The 23,540-nt window shown below is 37.0% G+C and overlaps 1 protein-coding gene across 2 annotated transcripts in view; it reads right to left on the bottom strand.

The window, feature by feature from the left end:
- The window catches only part of NRG3 (neuregulin 3), a 409,865-nt gene that overhangs the window by 100,220 nt on the left and 286,105 nt on the right, over positions 1–23,540 (bottom strand). For both annotated transcript variants that reach the window (XM_057421543.1, XM_057421544.1), the window contains exon 3: positions 13,309–13,382. In XM_057421543.1, the coding sequence (XP_057277526.1) occupies positions 13,309–13,382 (74 nt within the window). The remainder of the gene's footprint in view (positions 1–13,308; positions 13,383–23,540) is intronic.

Raw genomic sequence — 23,540 nt, 5'->3', positions numbered from 1 at the left:
GAACACAGAAAGTAAACCCTTGGCTCAAAATCCTACTACTATCATGGAAAGAGCCATAGGGTCAAGAGTCATCTCATGGAACTCATTCAGTAAGCTGTCCTTGCTCCACACTGCACACACCTGACTCAGAGTAGCTCCCATTAATTACTTCCCTCAACAAGCTATTAGGACTTTGTTATTTGCCAAACTAAACAAGTTACTGAGTGTAGCCATGTTATAAAGTCATGGTGGGAGACATACCCCAATGCATCTGCAGGACACCAGCTTGCTTTTAACACAGAATAGCTAATTGCACTGTATATCTGCAATGTAACTTGTTATATAGACATAACCTAAACTAATTTACCCAGCCATCTATTTTTAAATGCCACAGCAAAGTTTATAACAATATTATAGAACTGGACATGATCTTCGATCTGCAGTATGAAAATTGCTAGATTATTCTAATAGTCTGTTTTAGCTTCCAAAAGAATTTATAAATCTATATTGACTAGCTTTGCCTCAAACACATAAACAGCCAAATATTCCCATTTCCCAGTGTATTAATACATTCATTACTACTATAAAAGATTGAACCAGTTTATCTGACTTATTTTTTTAGTCACCATTTTTCCATTGCCTAGAAAATGAATAACAATTTTCTGATAATAGTAGTACTGCATTGGTAAAGTAGTGATTTTACTTAGAATTGTTCAGGCATCTACACATATAGCTTAATGAAGTTTCACAACTTTCTTCTGAAACAAGTCATCTTTTCTCTAAAAGTATACAGAAAACATTTTAAGGATTTTTAAACATTCAAATCTTTCAATATTTACTGAATGCTGAACAAAACCTAACCAAAAGCATTGCTTATGCTAAAAGCCTTTATAGTAACAAAATTGCTTTTTGTTTTTATATGTTTAGATATACAAATTTGTAATTACAACTGTTAACCTCCACAAGCTCCTTCAAAATTACATTCTTCCCTCGTCAGTACTGAATTGTCCACCAGCTGCAGATGGAGCCATTCAGGGGGAGCTCCTACACCAACAGAAGCTGGCCTCCTATGTTAGCACTGCTCAGCTTCATAGAAAGAGTCTTTTCAGAAGGACTCATTAAATCCAGAGAATTAAAATATGGGAGATCATCTCACCATCAAGAAAACCGCAAATTTGTGAGGTAAACCACAAATTAATACAAATAATTCAGTTGGATGCTTCAAATGTACTTTGTATCTTTTATACGATTAGTTCTCCTGAGAAACAATATGCACCAGTAGAGTTTTTTGCAGGATAAAGACCTAAGTTCAATATCATACATTCTGTAAACTCTACCACCTTCTATAATAAAAATGCGAATTAAGGAAAGATTTTGTCTTGTGCTCTCTCTAGGGTAGGGCAGTACTGTAAAAACACACATTAGTATACCACAGTTTTCAGATCTATCAGTTCATCATAAGAGCTAGCTGGGAAAGAGTAGGAAAACCTTAGCCTTTCTCTGGAAAAGAAACAAGAAAACAAACTGACCCACTCTCTCTTTTCTGTGGCACAGCCTAGGCATTCACCTGGAAGAGAGGAAAATCAGGTCAAGCAGAACAAGGGTTTGAACCTGTGTTTCACCTGCTTTGGATGAATACTCTGCTCTGTGCTAACCTGAGGACTCTTTTGCTGTATCAGATCAGAACTATTTTCTTCTGAATCTGAAAAAGCTCTCCCAATAAAAGTACTGTCAAGGCACATAAAGAGCTCCAGTGCTGAAAATGCAACCCTTTCTCAAGAAAAAGTCAGCTTTCCTAATAAAAAAAACAACAACAAACCAGGTTAAATTTGGATGCTGCCTCTTGCAAACAGCCCACACAGTGGCTATTTTCTCCTGATAAGCATCAGGTACCAACCTCTTTGTGTATCTTCAGAGATAATTAGACGCATCTCCTTTGGAATCAAAATGAAATGTGCACATCTGTTCACTGTAAACAGGTAAAGAACATTTTGAACACTAAATAAAACTGCAAATTTTATTCTTTATTCCATTACATGGCAAAAGTAAAAATAATATATAAGAAAGAAAGGGAAGCCTAAAGGAGACATGCCAGACAGCACAGGAAAAGCTATTTGTGATCCAGACGTTCATCTGGAAGATAGAAATCAGGTCAAGTAGAACAAGAACTCAAACCCTGGTTTCAGAGAAGGAGTGAAGGCCACATGCAGCGGCACTGTGGGAAGAAATTACAGGAAAAGCACATAGCAAATACTGAGTTGTAGCACAGATTAGCAGAAAATGAAGAGACACTAACAGAAATGTAATTCAGATGCTGAAAGGAAAAAGCCCCTCAAATGAGGAAGCAACTAAAGTAGGTAGACCAGAATAGAAGGTTAGAGAGGGCAGAAAAAAGAAGAAACTAGAGATCAGGAAGTTAAGACAGGTGCACCAAGAAAGAGAACACTGGTATTGTAAAAAGCAGAATATGCTGTACACTCCAATCTTTTCCTGTTTATGATGATAACCCAGACAAGATGCTAAAATGGTTGGGTAAGATGGCGACGAGACCAAAGAGCAGACCTACTCACAAAAATCAAATGGGCAATGACAAGCAGAGGTTGGCTATTATATTCAGTTGTTCAGTGTTTCAGCAGTTTTCTTCATATGACCATTCAGATCCAGACTGCCAAACCTGTTGTTCAGGCTGTGTACAGAAGTAACAAGAGAAACTCTGTTTCTCAAGCCCTATCTTAACCTGCAACCTGATGATGGCAGCAAACAATTAGATGCCTTCTCTACAGCAAGCTGATACTTGCAGTGACAGCAGAGAGCCAGAAGCAGAGAGCCAGGGTGCTCTCTGAGAAGGCTGGAAGCAAATCAAGTCCTTCCAACATAAACAATCTCACCAAGAGCTGCCTGTTATGATCTGTTATTTGGTTTGCTCGTGGAACAACGCTGATCAAGTTTGTCTTTCAAGAAACCATTTCACAATCAAATTTGTCACTGAAGAATATGAATACATTTCCTTGTTGTTGGCAATTTGAACCCCCAAATGGACAATACAAAAATCTCTAGCAAAACAGCAGTCATACATGGAATAAAAGTCACAACAAGACAATGTAACCTCAAAAGAGAGAGTCCAGCGCAGGGCAACTAAGATGATTAAGGGAGTGGAGCATCTCCCTCATGAGGAAAGACTGAGGGAGATGGGTCTCTATAGTTTAGAGAAGAGGAGACTGAGGGGTGACCTTATTAGTGTATATAAATATATAAAGGGGGAGTGTCACGAGGATGGAGCCAGGCTCTACTCAGTGGCAAACAATGATAGGACAAGGGATAATGGGTACAAACTGGAACACAAGAGGTTCCACTTAAACTTGAGAAGAAACTTCTTCTCAGTGAGGGTGACGGAACACTGGAACAGGCTGCCCAGGGAGGTTGTGGAGTCTCCTTCCCTGGAGACATTCAAAACCCGCCTGGACACATTCCTGTGTAACATTATCTAGGTGTTCCTGCTCCAGCAGGGGGATTGGACTAGATGATCTTTCGAGGTCCCTTCCAATCTCTAGCATACTGTGATACTGTGAAGATTCATTAACAAAGCATTTACCAGTATCAGTGAAACCAAGATTTTATCATTTGGTGTTTCTGATCCAGGGAAAAATAGTTTCATAAATTAATGGGTTTGCACAGTAAAATTTTAACCAGAAATAGGTATTCCCTGCTTCCAAATATTATTGTTACAGAAGGCCTAAGAAATGTGCCTGAATATGCCTTCAGAAGTCTCAATAGTATCTTTCTTCTTAGAATAAAATAATTGCCTTGGTGTGATAATGAAACTCTTAGTAATGCCAACCCCCAATGTTTTCAGTAAGATTGCCATTATCCTAGGAAGATATGTGTATACACACATTATCCCCAAAGCATATGACCTTCACAACAATTCAGAGCACTTACTACATTAATATTGAATGATACACTTATTCTAGGTCTTAATAAGCAGAGATTACTCAAACGAGCTGAATCAACACTAGTAGAAATTGCATATAAAGTGAAAAGTCTAACAGCAGTAACTGCCTTTATAAGCATCCTTGTAGTGGTATATGGACTTAATGCAAAGAGTGAAAATCAGTAAAGAGCACAGGGGCTCTTACAAAATATTAGTTTGGGGAAGATGATAGGCACATTCAGCATAAAGCCTCTGGGAGGAAACTTTATCTCTCTTGTATCTGCCACTTAATGTTTTTACTCTCATGATAGGGTGGTTGGACTGATCTTGAGTTTTGTGCCTGGAAGAATCAGTGCAGAATTTGTCTTCTTGCTGTTTATTACTTACAGTCGTATAACTGTACTATGGAAAGGACAGATCAGAGTATCAGGCACCTCACAACTTCATGATTTATCCACACATGCATTGCTGCATTTTTCACTAGAATAATTTTAACACGGAGCCACTCATAGGAGAATGCAAAACACCCAGTTCAGACATAGATTTAATACAGATAGATCTTCCATTCAAAGCTGTAAGATTAGTTGCCAATAAGACAAATCCATCTCTCTTTCCTGCAACAGGCTATTACAACTTTATGAAACCTATACTATACCACCTCAACCAATCCTGAGGCATTTAACATCAGAAGTGTGACTAAATCACTGAGATAAAGTGAAATGGTATTGCTAAAGTTAAATGCTATTTGGACTGCTGAGTAGCTAATTTACAAAGATAGAACTTGATTAAATTAATGCTTTTCAGTTAAATCATTGTCATGTTTTGTGAAATTCTCCAAAATGTCATCTTATGATGACCCATCTTTGCTTATACTTTTCTCCTTAAGCATGAAAAACTGTGGCTGCTGCACTGCTGAATTTTCCTCTTAGAAGGCCTGCAAATGTGATCTGACAATGGGATTGACTGCACTTTGCCCATCCAGGCAAAATCAGATAAGTCCTTCTGAAAGACAGTGGAAGACTTACACCAATAGTAACATATCATCAGTACGACCAACAGGCTAAATTAGATGCTTCCAGTGTCACAGAACATATACACCAAGCTGTATCTATACTTACTGTTTTCCAGACAGGGGATGGCCAACACCCGATTTAGGAAATCCTAATGTGGTTGTAAGAGAAGCGGATAGGAGACGTCAGTGTTTCAGAGGCTCATCACTTCAGAAGATACTTGTTTAGTGTACTTGTAAGCACTGCACCACCTCTCATTCAGGCATGGAGATGAACCCAGTGCTTACTGCAGAGTGGGCTTGCCAGCAGGAGAATGCGATTCACAGCTCTGTCCCTTACATAAAACTGTAACCTCTATTCACAGCCATCTGCTGTGGCTGTTGTGTAACAAGTTGTAGTCGAGTGATTCTGTCATCATATGGTAAATTTCCTTAAAATACACGTGCAAAAAATCTCTACACAAAGACCTAGAAATTCTTTAACTAGACACAAGTCCAAATTTCACAGAGAAATGGCAGTTTGGAAAGGCACCCTTCAAACTCCCCTGCTTGGGGTGGTTGTAATTTCCTCCTTGAGTTATAGCATCTCTGGCTTATAAAAAGATACACTGATGAAAACGTTTTGCTTACTGGGACTTGCATCGCTAGATATCTCCATTTTCTGTCTTCCTTGAGACTTACACTAAGATTAAATAAAAAGAAATTTCAGTTTCACTATTATCCTTCCATGTACGGAGTTTTTAAAGGAGATGGAAACAAGTGCTTTCGAGGTTTGTTTTTGTTTCGGTCTTTTTTTTTTCCTGCTGTCAAAGATATTGCATCTACTTGATTCCAGCTTCTCTCCACAAATTTCTACAAAGATGAAGTCATCACAAGCTGAATTACAGAATAGCACCTATAGCCTAAAAGCCATGGCAAAACCAGACATACTTCAGCACTTTAAATGAAAGTTTTGAAAATAAAACAATGTTGAATAACCAGATGTCAATACATCCTTTTCTTCTAGAAGAGATGAAGAGAGAAGAATAAAGAACCAATGTTCTCTGGAAACAAATGAAAGGATTTTGGTCAAATCTGTGTGAATTCCTACTTGAATGTTATTTTAGCTAAAACTAAATATAGATGTGAATTTGGTAAAGGCTGACAATTCATTTAAAACTGAAATATGAAATGGAAATCAACTGTAAATCCCTCTTTAATCTTTCCAGAAAGAAAGCTAGTGGGCTGGGTGGGGGAGTTGTGCAAACTCATTGCTGTTTTTCTAAAAGGACTGGGAATTCAATGAAACTAGGGGGTTGGGGGCAAAGCTCTGTTATTGCACACAAAAGTAATGAAAGCAATTCCATCTAATCATGTTTGGAAACAGTTCGCACACTAGTGGATTTTTAGTTATTGTTTCTACTTGAGAAGAGCGACACAACCTTAGAATTCTAGATTTAATTTAAAATATCCTCCCTTCTACATTAGAAACATAATGAACACCAATACTCTTATGGATTTTAAAAGTCCATTCTGCAATACTGACAAAAAAAAATATCTTTCTGCAATAAATCTGTAATATCTGCACATTCTGTACAAGTCAGTGGTAGCTTAACTACAGAAAAAACTTTTACTTCCAGTTGTTTCCTGTGCATTTAAATTTTAAGATTACATTACCAAAACTGAAAGTGGTTGAGTGCGATTTTCTTTGCCCATTGCATTAGCAGCGGATTTATGATTTCAATTAATCTCTCTTGGGCTTTAAATTTTCAATATGTTCTGACAATGAACACATTTGTGCTTCCATTTATCACTGGTGAAATATTTTACTAACGCTTTGTAAATGTTACACTTCTGGTTTTGAGCATTTCAGTCCAGTTCTTCAGAATAAAGCCTACTTTGCCAATTTAAGGAAAATACAAATCCCAAACAAGTAAAGAAGATTCATACTGTTCACAAAAGGTAAAATCATACAGCTGTGCTGAAGCACAAATCAAATTTGAAAATATATAATCTTTTATAGTCTGTATCCCCAGGTCTCTACCCACACTTGATCAAAGAGGAGAGAAAACATGTCATTCCTTCCCCTAAGGATGTGTTTTCTTTCTTATTTTACCTTGAGGAGGATTCATTTTCCGCAGTCTTCCTCTCATGTGATGCACCTTTTCTGATCTATAGATAAATTCATTAAAACTTCGGCAGTAACTGAGTAGCTTTTCTCCATTTTCTCTATTAAGGCAATTCCTTCCTTCCTTTCAATCTTTAATGCATCAACACTAGTCTAGGTTGATTTGTAATGCATTTGACTGGAAGAACTCTGTTTATATATCCTCATTTCAAAACCATAGTTAACAGACATGTCATACCCACCTGATGGATGGTAACAGATTTTATACTGACTTGTCATTTTCAGGGACCTCACTCGATCATTGTGACCACATAGCTCTTAAAATCTAATTTTACAAGGAAAAAAAATACCAATTTTTGATTATTTCATTTTTGTAAAAGCTTAATATCCTAGAGTAACATTAATAGTTTTTATTCTATGAACAGATAGTTGATGTGGCACTCTAAAATTAGATTGGTAAAAATGGTATAAAATGGCATTTGCTATAAAAGAAACTTGGTCTGCAGGGCTCCAACCATATGCTTTTTTTGCATACATAACAGTCTCAACAGATGACATAATTATTTTAGAGACGGTTAAAAACCTTTTTTTATTTTTTTTTTGAGACACAGTTAAGCCATAAAATTCAGATTTAGATGCAGATTTTGAAAGGTCTATCTGGGGTTAAACAAGTCCCACGTTAAGTCTATTTTAGAAGGACTCACCATTCACGAAACTCAGGTATCTCCCTCTGGCTAGTCAGTCCTCCTATTTTCCCTAAATTCTCTTCCACTTATAACTTTGACATATATTTGAAAATATATTCTATAAATATTTCACATCCTCTGATGTGCTTTCTCCTTCCCTTTAATAATAGTCCCTGTTATTAACTATTAAATTACTGTTATTAAATAGAAGACTACCTTCATGCTGTTCTGTGCAGTTAGCAGACACTTCAAAGCCAGATCTGCTTAAGGCAGAAGGCTGAACCTCCTGCATTCTCTAGAGAAGTCCATACTTTGTCTTTCAACCTAAATTATCCTATGATCTTACCAACACAAAATCAGAAGGGGGAAAAAAAAAGAAGGAAAGGAAAGGAAAGGAAGGGGAGTGGGAAAGTGTGTGGGGGGAACACGACAAAAAGCCCAAGATTTTTTTAGGGGGGCTTTTCTTTAGAGGAGGTGAGTGGGTGAGTGTAGGTCTTGAGTCTTCAAATACATTTCTGGAAAAAGAGTCTTTTACTTTTTAAACTGTCTAGAGTTGTTTTAATTATTTACAGTCCCAGTCTTCTACGAGAGGGGTTTTGATCCTTTTCTACATAAAGAGGTAATCAAAGAATGAGTAACTGCAGACTTCAGTCACAACACTTTCAGGTTTCTCTTTGATGGGATTCAAAAAGAAACACAATATGTGCCATGCTGTCACAGGTTAAAGTATTAAAGACCACAGGGTATAGGTAGCTCTATAGGAACAAGACTTCTGACATTTGAAAAAGCCAGTTTAACAGACCCAAAGTGTATATGGTGGAAACCCATAGAAAGAAACATCAATGTAGAAACAAAGTGTGTGTTTTAACAAAGAATATAACTGATAAATATGGGCTTTGCATAAATTTTGTGTGGCAGCTAAAAAGTCTTGATACCCTCTGAGCAGCGAAGCAGCGATGATAAAGCCTGTTTCTAGTAGCTAATTCATGCTGACTGAAGTGGTTTACAAATGAAGTATGATCATCTTAAAAAGGAATTAGTAGTTTTTAACTACAATAGTCGGAGCATGGCCTAATGACCTACAAGGTTTCCATCCTCATTTTCTTCTTTTAGATAATAATGCATTTATTTTGAAAAAATATTGGATCTGAGGTCAAATGGGACAACTTGAATGTTAATGTAACAAATACAAAATTAATACTGCACCTTACAAAACTGAAATACACTTTCTGCATAGTAAAGTAGCTTTCAATGCTAAATTAAGGACAAAATAGTTGAAGGCCAATTTCAACAATTTGGTTAATAAGGGGTAATGTGACAAACCCATTCTCAGTGCCTTGTTCACCACTTTGGAATATCCACACAGAATAGTCAACATATTTTGCCTCAGAATAAAAACTAATCAGAAGAAATAGCCGCAGCCTACATACAACTTACCTTTCAAGACTCATTGGGCCAGGCAGGTCTACTCCAGACACTATAAAGGATAGTACATGAGTATATTTGTACAATTGATGTATATAAATTCCCAGTCCTATAGATACATACAGGACTACACATGCCTGAAAAATGACTTATACCTAAAGTTATACTGCAGTTGTATTTATGATGTTTCAACTGTAAGTGCTCTACCATTGCCATGAACTGTATAAAGAAGTTAGCCCAGATGGAGAAAGCTGAAGCAACATTTCAAATATACTCCTATCCTTTCATTCCATTATGAGACTGCCATTTCTATTTAATTTGTCCCATTAGCACTTCCTTCATAGGTAAATGAGAAGTTGACTGAGAGTTCAGAGACTTGTCCTGCCCAGTATTAGCAGGGCTGACGTATCCCTTCCTCTTAATAGTGTCTATAAGCACAAGTTGCATTGTCATGCAGCCATTTTCCTTACTGGAGACATTATTAATTTTGTTAGGTTTCTTGTGGCTCCCATGGTTTAAGGCTGGTTACGCCCATATTCCAAGATTAGCAAATTACTTCTCAAACTACTTCATTTGCACTGTTCTTTTTTGAGTTGTTTTTGTGGTTTTTTTTTTCTTGATTTTTTATTTTCTTTAAATATCTTCCATTTAAAGCCAGAAAACATGGTGTGGAGAAAAGGGAAGTGAAAGCTGTTAACACCTATGATGCTTGAAGGGCCTGTGTTTGCAGTGTTTTAACATTTCTCTCTGTGTCCTATGTCAGTTTTCTTATTAATTTGATCCTAACTAAAGGAAAGTAGAAGGTGGCAGATCTGATTGCAAGAAGCCACAGATGTCAACTCAGGAACTCTGAAACACCACTGAGTAGTTAGAATCATAGAATCAGCCAGGTTGGAAAAGATCTTTAAGATCGCCAGGTCCAACTGTTACCCAAAGACTGCCAAGACCACCACTAAACCATGTCACCGAGAGCCTCATCTACACAGTTTTTGAACAGTTCCAAGGACCGTGATTCCACTGCTTCCCTGGGCAGACTATTCCAATGCCTGAGCACCCTTTCAGTGAAGAAATCTTACCTAATTTTTCCTGGGCCTGCTGGTAATGCTATTTCTGATACAGGCCAGGATGCTGTTGGCCTCTTTGGCTGCCTGGGCACAAGCTGACTCATGCTCAGTTGCCATCAGTCAGCACCCGCAGGTCCTTTACTGCCAAACACCTTTCCAGCCACTCTTCCCCAAGCCTGTAGTGTTACACTGGGGTTGCTGTGGCCCAAATGCAAGATTTGGAACTTTACCTTGTTGAACCTTATACCACTGGCCACAGCCCATCAATGCAGCCTGTCCAGATCCCTCTGTAGAGCCTTCCTACTCTCCAGCAGATCAATACTCCCACCCAGCTTGGCGCCATTTTCAAACTTACTGAGGGTGCACTTGATCCCCTCATCCAGATCATCAAGGAAGACTCTAAACAACACCAGGCCTAACACAGAGCCCTGCGTTGCAAGAAGTTTCCCCAAACCAGAATCTTAAGTATTTTAACCATTCACCTTAATTAAACTACATGTACACGATTTGGCATGCATTAATCTACATTAAATATATAAAATTTGCATTCATGTCTGCGATGTAAAGTTAAGACCTGCCTAACATAGAGCTAAAATAACGTAAAAACCTGGGTTTGGCCTGATACTGTTAAAAATATTCCAGAGCCATATCTCATTCTTTGTCACTATGCAACCTCAGGTAACAGCTATGCTGAATAAGCTTAGCTTGTTTTAGAGGGATATTTCAAAAAAATAATTCTTGTGTGTGTGAATAACAATTTTAAGACAATATTTTTGCTGTTTTCCAAGTGGCCGTTGTTCAGATTCTCTTCCCATATAATAAGTGATCTGAAAATGTAACCTGCACTATCACAGGCAAAGTAAGATTAAAAATGCATTGCTTCACCATTTTATGCATGCAAACTTCTAAATATGGTTATCAGATGCATCACTAGCCATTCTGAACACATTTAGTATTGAGAACCCTAAGCAATCCCACAAAATTCAAATGAGCAAAGCACTTCTTCCTAAAACCACCTCAAAATTTGACCCCGTTAGCACCCTTCAGCAGCTCTCTCAACTACAAAACTAAGTTTTTGCAGTGCAACACCATAGCCCTTGGAAATGATCCTACAGTGCATGACTACTGTGTCAAATACTTTTTACACTCCTCAGGTTGTGGAAATAGCAAATATTTCTGTGAGTAATGCTAATTATCTGCACGGTATTCGTTTTTTCCTCTCCAAAGGAAGATAAATACATTACTGATTTAACTCCTAAGCAAAATGTTGATGCTGTCACTGTCCAGCTGCAGCAGAAAAGTTTCTAATATTTCTATTTCAGGCTAGTCATGCTTAGAACATGGGTATATGCACATACACACACAGACATATATCACACTATGCCAACACACAGAAATGCACCTGAACAGAAGATTTTCCTCTTTTTAATACAGCTGAGGATCAAATATAACTTAGATTTCAAAACTGACTGAGAAAGTACCTAACTCATGTTAATCTTAAACCAATTGGAAGAGAGCCCCTTGTTGGGCCATAAGTGTGTCCAGTGGATCTACATCAGCATCAAGCCTAGGTCCCCTCCTCTTATATGTCCTAAGTAATATAAATTAATAAAATGAATAATAAAATTGCCTTTGTAGTCAGAACACGTAGAAAGTACATTTCAGCATCAACCTTAGCTTACGGAGCAAGATCAGACAGCTGGAAAGTTTTATGGAGCCAATACAGTCAGAAGCCACAGTAAGTAAGCATTTCCAGAGTAAAGAGAAACAAGCATGTGCAACCAACACAATGCTGAAAGAAATAATAGCAATGCTGTCTGCAGTATATAAACACTGTAAGGCTTTTGGTCTTGTTAGATGCACCTTGATCTGGGAGACTTTTCTGGGCTTTGTATTGTTTCTGTATGAATTTCCTCTCTGCTCTTGAGAGAATAAAGCTAAATCCCTTGTTAAAACAAAATCAGACAGGTACCACCCTGTCCAGTTAACTGACTGTTCTTTCCCCCACTTTTAGAATACAGAGTACCTTTTTCCTTGACATATACCTCACTTCTGCATTGACACATGCACATACAACTTGGCAGAGGTAAAATCTGCCTATTCATTATAGGCTCTGTACTTTACCTTTAAAGGTCAAGCAGAAGGAAAAGCTAAACCAAATATAAAGCAAACTATAATAGAAGCTATACAACACAGAGAGTTACAAAACAACAGGTGTCTTTGGCAACAGACTTTCACATGGAAAAGCACAAGAAAATAAACAGAAAAAAAAACCTTAGAAAACCAAGCATTATTATTCAAAAACCACAAACAAATCAAATTTTAAAGAGCACCCAAAACCAGAAAACTGAATACATTACAGTTTCCAAGTATAAGAACAAAAACAAGAGCTTGAATATGACCCTTTGTTGCATGTCACTTCATTTAAAATTTTAAGATAAACAACATTAATTAGTAAATGGATTCACTTCCAAGACATTCATCTTGGGTAATATTTTTGACATAGTTTTATTAGTCAACAGAATTTAAAAAGGGCAACAGCAGAGTAGAAGAACATACATGCAGATGGCATTCTGGCATTCACTGAGCAGTGTAATAGAGAGTTACTTTATCTCCAGATTACTATCTGGAAGTCTATTTCTACTCTGCAAATACAGAGCAACTTTACTTGTAAAAGTGAGAAAAAAACCAAAAACCTGACAAAACATATTTCCAATGAGATCAGAATCAATGCAGTGCCAGACATTATAAATTTATTTTCTTTTGAAGGAACTATTTTGCATATGAGGTTTCTTTTCAGATTAAGTAATTTTATTTCTTCTTCAGTCAAAAGTAGAGAAATGTGAATATTATGGGTTTAAGTAGGTATTGCATTATTTCAAATCAAAAGTAGCCAAGTCCACTAATGGCCTGCCCTGCTGCTGCAGCAGCAGATGCTCTGTAACAGAGGATGGAGAATGCATTTTTATCATATCAACAAAAGAAATACTGTTCTCTACACACAACTGGTCCACAGTATGTTTTCTGACAATAAGCAAAGGGTCATCTCACATGACAAGAATAGCCGCCAGCATGGATTAGAAATGTAAGAAAAACATTTGACATACTTGGATCTGACAAGATTGAGTCCGTTTTCGGCAAAAATTGGTCACAGCGGACTCCTTGGTAGCCCTCTTTGCACCTGAGAAAAAGGGGATAAATGACAAACATATGCATGCGATAGTAAAAGGTTAATTTCAAGGTAGCAGAATGAACTGAAATTCTCCCTGCCAATGCTGCAGGGGACTTGCATATCTACAGTTATTTCAACAACAGTGGAAGCAAGATTATTACTGAAACACAACGGAAACGTAAAATTATTTGCATTTAAAAAAGTTACCCTCATACCTTTGTGATTATTTTAGAAACTTAGAAACATCATTTAAGCATAACTTTTCTTTTACATATCAAGTCTGTGAAACAAAGAAAAATTCTCTACAAAATAGACATATTTGCAATAAAAGAAACTCATTAGGTAACAGAAAGTTTCTGCACTGTACAAACTATCAGATTAACTTGTTTATCTTTTGGTGTTTTAATACACAGGTAACACTTACCTGGCCCTTAATTAATAAGACTAGTTTTCTACTGTGAACAAAACATAACATGTTGAGGCATGACAGACAACGTCAGGCATTGTTTGTGAGTGGACAGTCTTAGGTATCTGTGGGATTGTGTTTTAAAGCACGTAAACCAGAACACCCTCCTGCCTTAAACAAGAACTGGCTTTGACTATTATTCATCTTAAAACTTTACTTTGAAGAAATTTCATTTACTGTATTTGGACTGATCTCAGAAGTTACTCTCACTCAACGAAGTGTACCAGAATTGGACCTTTAATTATTTATTTGCCAAGCAGTTTTTAAGAGAACAGTGATGGACACTTTGATTATAAATGATAGTAACAGAAACTCATCGCACAAAGCTCTTGCATGTCATATAAAAAATATACTCAAATCAGCATTACCACCTTTCATTAGGATTGACAACTACAGCTTGAACGATGTGATAATGTCAGAAGCAGAAATTATCTGCTCATTCACAATGTTTCTAGTCAGGCTTCCTCTAAAAGTTACCTTTTAAAATGCTTTTGGCTTAATAAATTAATGCTTGAGTGAGAAGCACATCTGACCAGCATTGGTTCAGGGATTAGTAAGCACATTTGTGAGAAAATATGTAAATTATAAGAACTCCCATCAGACCAAAACATGTAGTAAAACTTTACAGTAAAGACTTAAAATCCCCAAACCCTCCTTTTTGGTCTTTCTCCCTGATGGCTACTTAGTGCTACTTTGGAGATCAGCTTCTTACTGATACTTGCAAACTATAAAATGACTGACTAGGAAAAATTTAATTCTGATCCTACAGCAGTAGTCATAAGTTATCACTTAAGAAAAAAAAAGTGGTTTTGTTTTGCTTTTTAAATGCAGACTATTCAGATATTTAGTTAAAATTGTCCACTAGTCAGAAAAAAAAAAAAAAGAAGCCTGCATATGCTCAGACATTGCTGCATGCACCTTTTGCTTCTGATTATCAAATATCATAAGTTGCCTCACATCAAACAGCAACTTTTCTTCAGAGTCTTGAGAGTTGGCAGATTTAAAAGATTAAGAACAACCAACACGGGTGGGGATAGTCTTGTCTTTACATTAGCATTTTCTATTAACTTTCTGACATACGTTTGTACCTGCCTCAATTACTATTACCCTATTACAGGCTTAAAACTCTATGTCCTAAACCATTGGTCTGCATGACATAGAAGTGTTCATCACATAGCCTGATTCCACAACTTAAAACTTTGATTCTATCTGCAAGGATAAAAAGTCAGAGAGTGGTATCTCTTGGAGGAGCTGTACCAAGTACTCAGCAGCATGTGTAAATACCCACCAGCCAGGAGCAGGCAGAGCAATGTTACGAGTACCTTCACACCAATGAAAGGAATCCCTTCCCTTCCTCTGATGGCCAATGGGGCACACCTGAGACAGAGGCTCTGCTGCCTTCCTTATCACTTCATTCTTAACAGAACAGAAAATAAACAATCTCATTTCACAGCTAAGAAACAGAGTTTGCACCATTTATTCCAGCTGTTAGGTGGTCCAGGTAATTAATTTTGGTCCAGTTAATTAATTGCTCATGCCAGAATTAGAGAAGAGAAATTCTGCCACTATTAGCTGGTAGGGTGGATTTGCAGGTCTCTATTCCAATTCTGCCGTGTCAAGGCCAAAACATCCATCAGTCTTTAGTTTACTAAAATACTTTCTGTATCTTGCAAAAATGGCAAAAGGTGCTGTGGCTACTTTCACTTTTCATTTAATGTCGTTTGCAAAGCTTGCAAATGTGGCAGATGCCAATAAAGTTAGTGGCCTCAAAAACAATCTGATGAGAGACTCCTTTAACTGGTACAAGTATCGCCCCAGCACAAGACCCTGAGTTAGATGTGTTTCTGTGTCATTCTCTTTCAGACTTTGCAAGAGCAGTGGGTTGGAACAGAATACATCACAGAGTCACTCAGATTTACAACTTCTCCCTTGTAAAACCCAGCATCCCTAGCACCTGACTGAATTGCATGCTGCTACAACTACACAGTGCAGACTGGACATAATGATAGCGATGGGTTCCTTCTCTTAAAATGTATTGCGTATCATATCAAACTAGTATTTTTGTCCTGATTTTATCATACATATAATTCTGCTATTCTCCATCACTATGAAATTGGAGTCAATAATCAGCTGACTGACCTGGATGAGTCTAAAGTAACATTTTCACTTCCCTGTACACTTCAATGAAGTGAAATGCCAGAAGAGGAATTTATTTTTGTTACTTTCAAAATTTAGTACAGAAGCGGCTGATATATCAGAGAATAATCTTTAAATGTAATAACAATCTTACACTAACAACTACTATGGCCATAGATAGCCTGTTTTTTTTTTTTAAATTATATTAACTTCTTCAGCAAAGATAAAAACTAATCCTCCTAGTTTCAATGAAACCTTGGAAAGCCATGACATCAAATAATATCAATAACTGCTCTGCAAATATTTCACCAAAGTTCAAACTTCTGTAATTAAGTCTTATGAAACTGAAGTCTTGTAGAACATACATTTGACACTTATAATGTTACAATATGATAAAAGCTAATCATGTTGTTGACTCTTAGCATCTTTGCTACTTTAGCAAAGTACTTTGTATATACATTTATATATGCAAATTTGCCATCCATCCTAAATGGATGGGCAGATGTGATGGTTGTGTTCACAATACTTGGCATACATACATGCTGGTAACTGGCAACACAGCTCTAAGATAAAACGAACAACCAACAAACCCACCACAAAAAATCCCTAAAAATCCAGCACTGTTATGTTACATACAGAAGTTCAGGGAAGTCCAACTGAGCTTGTTCAATATTGCCATATGCAGTGTGAATGATCACATTCCTATTTATGGATGCATTAAAAAAAGCTGTGAGTAATCAGCAAAATCTGGAGAAATGCTTTCATGCAGCCTGTTTGTGAAATGTTCATTTGATTATGTGACAAACAAATGTGTATTAGATATGCCTTTAAAAAGGAATAGGAAAATGAAAGTAGGATAAAATATTGCTTATAGTGAAGCAAAAGCTCCTATCTGCATGTGGGACATCCAGAACAAAGGATGGAATGAATAACCTAAGCTCCTTTGCAGCACCAGAAATCATTCATTTCTGTGCTGAAGCGCTGCACTCTTATGAGCAGGCTTGGGCACATGCTTAAGTGCAGGCCATGGTGAAGGCCTCTATAAATAGTGTTAATTACAGCATCCTTGCAAACTACATATGAAAAAGGATTTTTTTATTTTGCCTTCAGATCTTCAGATCTTCACCAAACTAGCTGTATGTCTAGGCTCTAGACCAAAAATATCAACAAGACTGTATGAAGGGAATGATTTAAATCCTTCTGATTAAATTATATGAAAGAAGAATTACAGGTAAAGCTAATCTGCAGCTGCTACAATGCTTGCAAACAGTACATCCCTAAATGCTACCTCCTAAATTCAAATAAGATTATTTTATCATCTGTTGTTCAGATGTTTCATTGGTAATGTACTTTCTCTAGACTAAATTTTTTCAAGGTCAAAACCAAACTGTACTGTGCACTGCATTTCACAGGGTCACCCACAGTATCCCTTGTGTGAAAAAATGCTAGCAGAAACACACTTCTCATTCCTGGTGAAAAGTTTTTTCTTTCTACTCCAGCATATTTGCACTTTGGTATTAAAAGAAAGCAGTGTATGAGCGTTCATTCAAGCCTGCTGTCCACATTTTTAATATTAAAGACTATTAAAACATGTATATTCTGGTCAAAGGTATCGCTGGCATTTTCTGTGGATATTTCTCAGAAATGTTTCTTGTGTATTCAAAATTTATGGAACCAGGGGAGATTTCAAATAAATGACTTCATCATCTGTTTGATCATCTATCACACACATGCATCATTTATTCGTGTAGGAATAACACAGAACATTACAGCACTTCAAATCCCTAGATTTGACATAGGACACACCAGTAAAAAGTAAAGTGAATTGGGGCAGGGAGGTGGCAAACTGCATATTAAAGCAAAGTTGAAGAATAAAATATATCTAAAGCCACCAGGAGAAAGGAAAGATATTAAAAAGAACCCACTTAGAAGAGTTACAGAATCATAGAATGGTTTGGGTTGGAAGGGACATTAAAGAAGGGACACCTTTCACTAAACCAGGTTACTCAAAGCCCCATCCAACCTGGCCTTGAATACCTCCAGGGATGGGGCAGCCACAACTTCTCTGGGCAACCTGTGCCAGTGCCTCACCACCCTCATAGTAAAGAAATTCTTCCTTATATCTAATCTAAATCTCACCTCTTTCAGCTTAAAGCCATTATCACTTCTCCCGTCACTACATACCTTTGCAGAAAGTCCCTCTCCAGCATTTTAATAGGCCCCCTTTAGGTGCTGGAAGGCTGCTCTCAGGTCTCCACAGAGCCTTCTCCAACTCCCTCAGCCTGTCTTCATAGGAGAGGTGCTCCAGCCTTCTGATCATCTTTGTGGCCCTCCTCTAGACTTGCTCCAACAGCTCCACATCCTTCTTATGTTGCAGGCCCCAAAGATGAATGCAGTACTCCAGGTGGGGTTTCACAAGAGTGAAATAAAAGGGGAGAATCACCTCCCTCAACTTGCTGGCCATGGTCCTTTTGATGCAGCCCAGCACTGGGTTGGCTTTCTGGGCCGCAAGCGCATGCTGCTGGGTCATGTTGAGCTTCTTGTCAATCAACACCTCCAAGTCCTTCTCCTCAAGGATGCTCTCAATCTAGTCTCTGCCCAGCCTGTATCTGTGCATGGGATTGCCCCGACCCAGGTGCAGGACCTTGCTCTGGGCCTTCTTGAACTTCATGTTTCACACAGGTCCACCTCCCAAGAAGACAACGGAAAAGAAGTTTCCAACACAGCTCTAATCATGCGTAAGAGAGTCAAACAGTCATGTGTCAAGCCTTGGTCAGAGTTACTACTGTTATCAGGTAACTGTTTCCACTCAACAGAGTTTGTAGTGAAATACAAATAAGGTGTAATATTTTAACATCAAAACAGCTAATGACTACTGAAGACTTTTCCAGAAATTGCAGGACCAGGGAGACAAGGTATCTATTGAGTAGCGCTGGCAAAGATAGAATTCTTCTCTGCAAATCTGTTTCTGTAGTTTCACAATGGAAAGACTTTTCCAAGTTGACATGATTTTTCCAATATTTTTCATAAAAGGATCATGCAACAACTCATGAGCAAACTCTTAGAGGAAAAGGCTTTCCTTACCTGTGATTGTGACTGTGCATGTTAGACCACAGATGCATGTGGTCTGCTAGCAGTAAGTGCATGGGGCAGGGTGTACAGATAGAGTGGAAGGCAGGGTGACAGCTCCTAATATGAAACCGGTTACAAAAGCCTACCATACCAACAGGAAAAACTGCCCTTGATAAATGCCTCCCTTGATCTGTTTAACACTCCAACATCTATAATTGAGTAAAGCTCAATCTCTTCCTGAAATGAAACACTGGACTTTAAAGCCAGATGAAATAAATTCAGGTTTCCATGAGTGATACAATCCATCTACCTGACCGTACTCCAACTTATTGCAGAGAATAATTTTTTAAAATATGCTTGTTAATGCTAGGCTCTATTCTTCTTCCTTGTCCAAAGATGAGAAACTGTAGCTATTTTGTAATCAGACTTTCAAAATACACCAGTTGGATCTTCCAGTGGGTTCACTATCTAACATAGCCATCAGGTCTGTAATGCAATTGTCTAAGTCATATATGACCACAAAAATCCAGCAGCAATTTCACTAACCAAACCATCTAGCTACCTAGTATTTACAAACACCCTCAGTGAGCAAAACAGAAAAAACAAACATGGGTTTTTGACATCCTTTAGCAACCTCATTTACAAATACCCAGAGACTTTCAGCACCAAGAATGATGCAAAAAAGTGTAAATAGAAGCGGTAATTAAAAGGTGTGCTTACATAAGTGGGTCTTTAAAACATTGTATACTTATGACAGCAGTAATACATGCACCTCTGTGACCAGCAAAGTCTTAGGCACTCCTTGCATAAAATTCTAGCTCCTATGGTCTATGTCATGTGCAAAATACAATCTACTAATTAAAATTAAACTCAAGCTAATATAAACAGATAAAATTAACTAAAAGGAATTAAAATGAATGCATGGCATTAGAAAGAACAAAATTGGGGACCCAATAAGGACTTGGGTAAAGACACAGTGTTTCTTTGAACACAAACATGAATCCCTTAAGATGGGAAGACCAGAACACTTATCCAAGGCACTCACCACTCTCCTCTTTTTTTTTTTTATTATTTTTTTTCTCTTGCATAATAAAGATTTTACATCAGGGTTTGAATATATTTTCTGAAGACCTTGTGTGACTGGATTAAGATGTATCTGCCTTTTCTTTTTCTTAAAGAAATATGGTTGACTGTTGTGTAAAAAAAAAAGGTACAACTCTTAGAGAATAGACAATATCAACTTTAAGAAAAAAATCACTTTTCTGTCAATTTTCTTTTAAAATGCTGCAGCTGTTAAAAATAATTAGAGCAAGTAACCACAAAGAAAATTATATTGAAAAGGCAGCCAGAGAAAGGTGAGGAAAGTTTTTTTCTGCATCCCTTGCCCTAGAACCAGACTAGCTGAAACACTCTAACAATAGAGCAATTAAATCAGACTTTTAAAAAGTCATACTTATCATTGGTATAATTCGCTATATTTTATTCAGGATGTAAACTGTCAGTACACCTTTCTGAAACAGGGAAGTACTATAATGCTTTTTGTGCAAATACATCAAGATTAAAGGTCACAGCTACAAAACCCTAAATCATTACACGCATTTAGATAATACAACTTTTAACTAACTTTTGACTCCAGTGTTTCTGGATCCTTCCTTGGAGCCTTGGAGAAACTAAATGGGAATACTTTAATATATCTGAATTCTCTAAATCTTCTGTAGGAAACATTGAACTAAATGAGGCTTTTAGCATTCAAAAAGGAGTTATGTGGATTTGACTTAAATTTCTCATCCAAAGTTATACAGGAGCTACAGAATTATCATTCCTCTCCTGATCTGGATGGTTTTCCTTCTTTGCCTTTCATAAAAGGTAGGTCAGAAAAAAAACAAACAAAACAAATCAAGAAGTGTTAGTAAAGTCATTCAAGTCATCCAGACCTACGGCAGCACCTGAACTAATGATCATTTCCCTCAACAACAGCCAGTTTTTGTTTTTGTTTTTTTTTTTTTTGTGAAGGTGTTCCCTTAAAAAAAAGATTTCACATACTTAATAAACACATATAGCCCATACAGAAAGGTTACACAGTGATTCCAGGCTGCAGTATTCACTTAAAACTCAGGTTAGGTTTTATCTCCAAAGATATACATCTACTGTATTATTCACAGTCTTGGCATCAAATTTACTTGTGGCATATCCACAAAAAGGTCTACATTTGACAGCAATACACAGGCTTTAGACTTTTTATGAGATAGTAATTATCTTCACCCACTGAGGGTATTTAAATCCTTAAGAAATTATTTTTCCCTTGTTTCCTTAATACATATACATCTGTATAAAAGACTTAGGCATAAAAATTTGAAGTCACAACTTAGCATTTGGCTCTAATTTAGCTTCAATAATCAGATTCAGGATAAAAAAATGGTTTTTATTTTTTTTTATTGTGGCAAGCATGTGAGAATTTGAAGAGGTAAATTTACAAGTCAGCAACAGGTAGATAGAATACAGTTATGTTATAAACTCTAATGCGTGTATAATTGCATATGCAAAAGGCAGTGGGATCTAAACAGACCTACTTACGTTGTTTGACTAATCAAAACAGTAGATGTATTTAAAGGCATATAAACCACAGAAATGCTTAACTTCAGTGCTGAATGGAGCCTAACTGATGTAAGCCTCAATCTGTAGGCTGCTATATTTATTATGCATGTAAAATCTTGTTATGTAGTTTCTAAGAAAAATAAACAAACCAACCTTTTACTTGTGATTGATCTAGGATGAATTCCATGATTTCAAGAAATTACTTCCTCTCCTGTCTTCTATATTTCATTTTCCATCATATATTTTAACAACGAATTGTCTAGTTTTGAAGTCCTTTGTTTCCCTTTCATCTGGAGAAAAGTAAGACTGTATTCAGGAACTACTAAACCCAAGGACAGTGGGATGACTAGAGAACAGACCTTATAACAATCACCTGGCTTGTTCAGTCATCAACAGAACTGAAATCTTTCCTTCTCCATCCTTAGCTCACTAAATACAGAACAATAGCCTACTGTGTTGGTTTAAAATTCAAATCGAATAGCACTGCATTACTCTGCTGCAAAAACATGGCTGGAAATACAAACGCACCACAGACGCAGTTAGAAGAATGCTAACTCAGCAGAAGCAGTTATCAAAAATAAAGGCCAAGACTGACCAGCATTTACATGCCAAAAATAACCATCTGTCCAATAAATCTAAGAATGCTTCTGAAGTACTGCCAAATGTAGCTCTTGGTATATTCCAATGGACAAAGAAGATGAAAGGAGCAAAGATACATGACTCCCTTCTGAGACTACTATTAAAATCACAGAAAACCCTAAAACTTTAAAGCAAAGCAGGGCATGGAGGAGCACTTTTAGTTTTCACAATAAAACTGCATTTGGAGCAAGCCTGGAGAAAGTAATCAAGAGCACGCAGTCAGTGTTGACAAGCACAAAGTCACTCTTGCCTTATGCTAAATCTCTTAAAATGATTGCCCCGGGAGACTTATCCTTGCTTATTCCAATTAGAAAGTCATGCTTAGTATCAGCTCAATTTTTCACAGCTGTGCTCTAGTAAAACCAAATGTTATAAGGTCAACAAGTGATAAGTTTTACTCAGAAGTTCAGACACACTTCTAATTCCATCTAAACAGTGCCTACAGTACTTTATGACTGCCTAGGTCAGACAGCACTGGGCAGGCAACACAATTTTTTTTCATTATATAAGTCTTGATCCTATTAAAAACATATTACTCCAAAGTGAATATCAATATCTGGAAAAAATATTTTTTACAGATAAAAAAATGTGAATGGGATTAATCAACATCTTTAATTTTAAGATTTTTTTTTTTTAATGTTTAGGCTTTGTTACTGTTAGTGCTGAAATAATGAAACTTACAGTCAGTGCTGCAAAAACTGAGGCCTGAGTGCCAATATTAACTCTAAGATCTTCAAATGCTAGATTAAATTCAGTAGAGATGGGTAAATATTTTTAACAGGACCTTTCAGATGCAACCCTGAAAGCATTCCACTTTCAGAACTGCAATTTCTACACTCACTTTTGGTTTTTTTTTTGAAGTAAGATAGTAAGATTTTAGTGATCACCTGTACGAGGATCAAGTTGTCACAGCCTGTTCATTCTAGTAGTTCAACACAAGTTCATCTTATATACCCATACCAAACCCACTATGGCACCATTTTGATCAGCCCTGAGCATGGTGCAATATAATAGTACTGCTTCTGCTCTGCTGCTTCATTTTTTCAAATTTAACTCAATAGAAGGATCAACACAGATTTCTTTAGTCCATGAACCATAAGAAAAAAAACAACCCCCCCGAAAAAAAAACACCCAAAAACCCACTCCTCCTTAACAACAAACTTCTATCTGTACACCACAAAAGCATTAGAAATTGTCCTTTAATATCATCTAAGAAGCAAAATATTTAACCAACTAACTGAACAATCACTTCTCTGCTA

The sequence above is a fragment of the Pezoporus wallicus genome, unplaced genomic scaffold, assembly GCF_028554395.1.
Source record: "Pezoporus wallicus isolate ANWC-B61680 ecotype Strahan unplaced genomic scaffold, APGP_CSIRO_Pwel_v1 contig_4816, whole genome shotgun sequence".
Lineage (NCBI taxonomy): Eukaryota > Metazoa > Chordata > Aves > Psittaciformes > Psittacidae > Pezoporus > Pezoporus wallicus.
The sequence above is the reverse complement of the archived record's forward strand: the minus strand, read 5'-3'. Positions and strand labels throughout refer to the sequence as shown.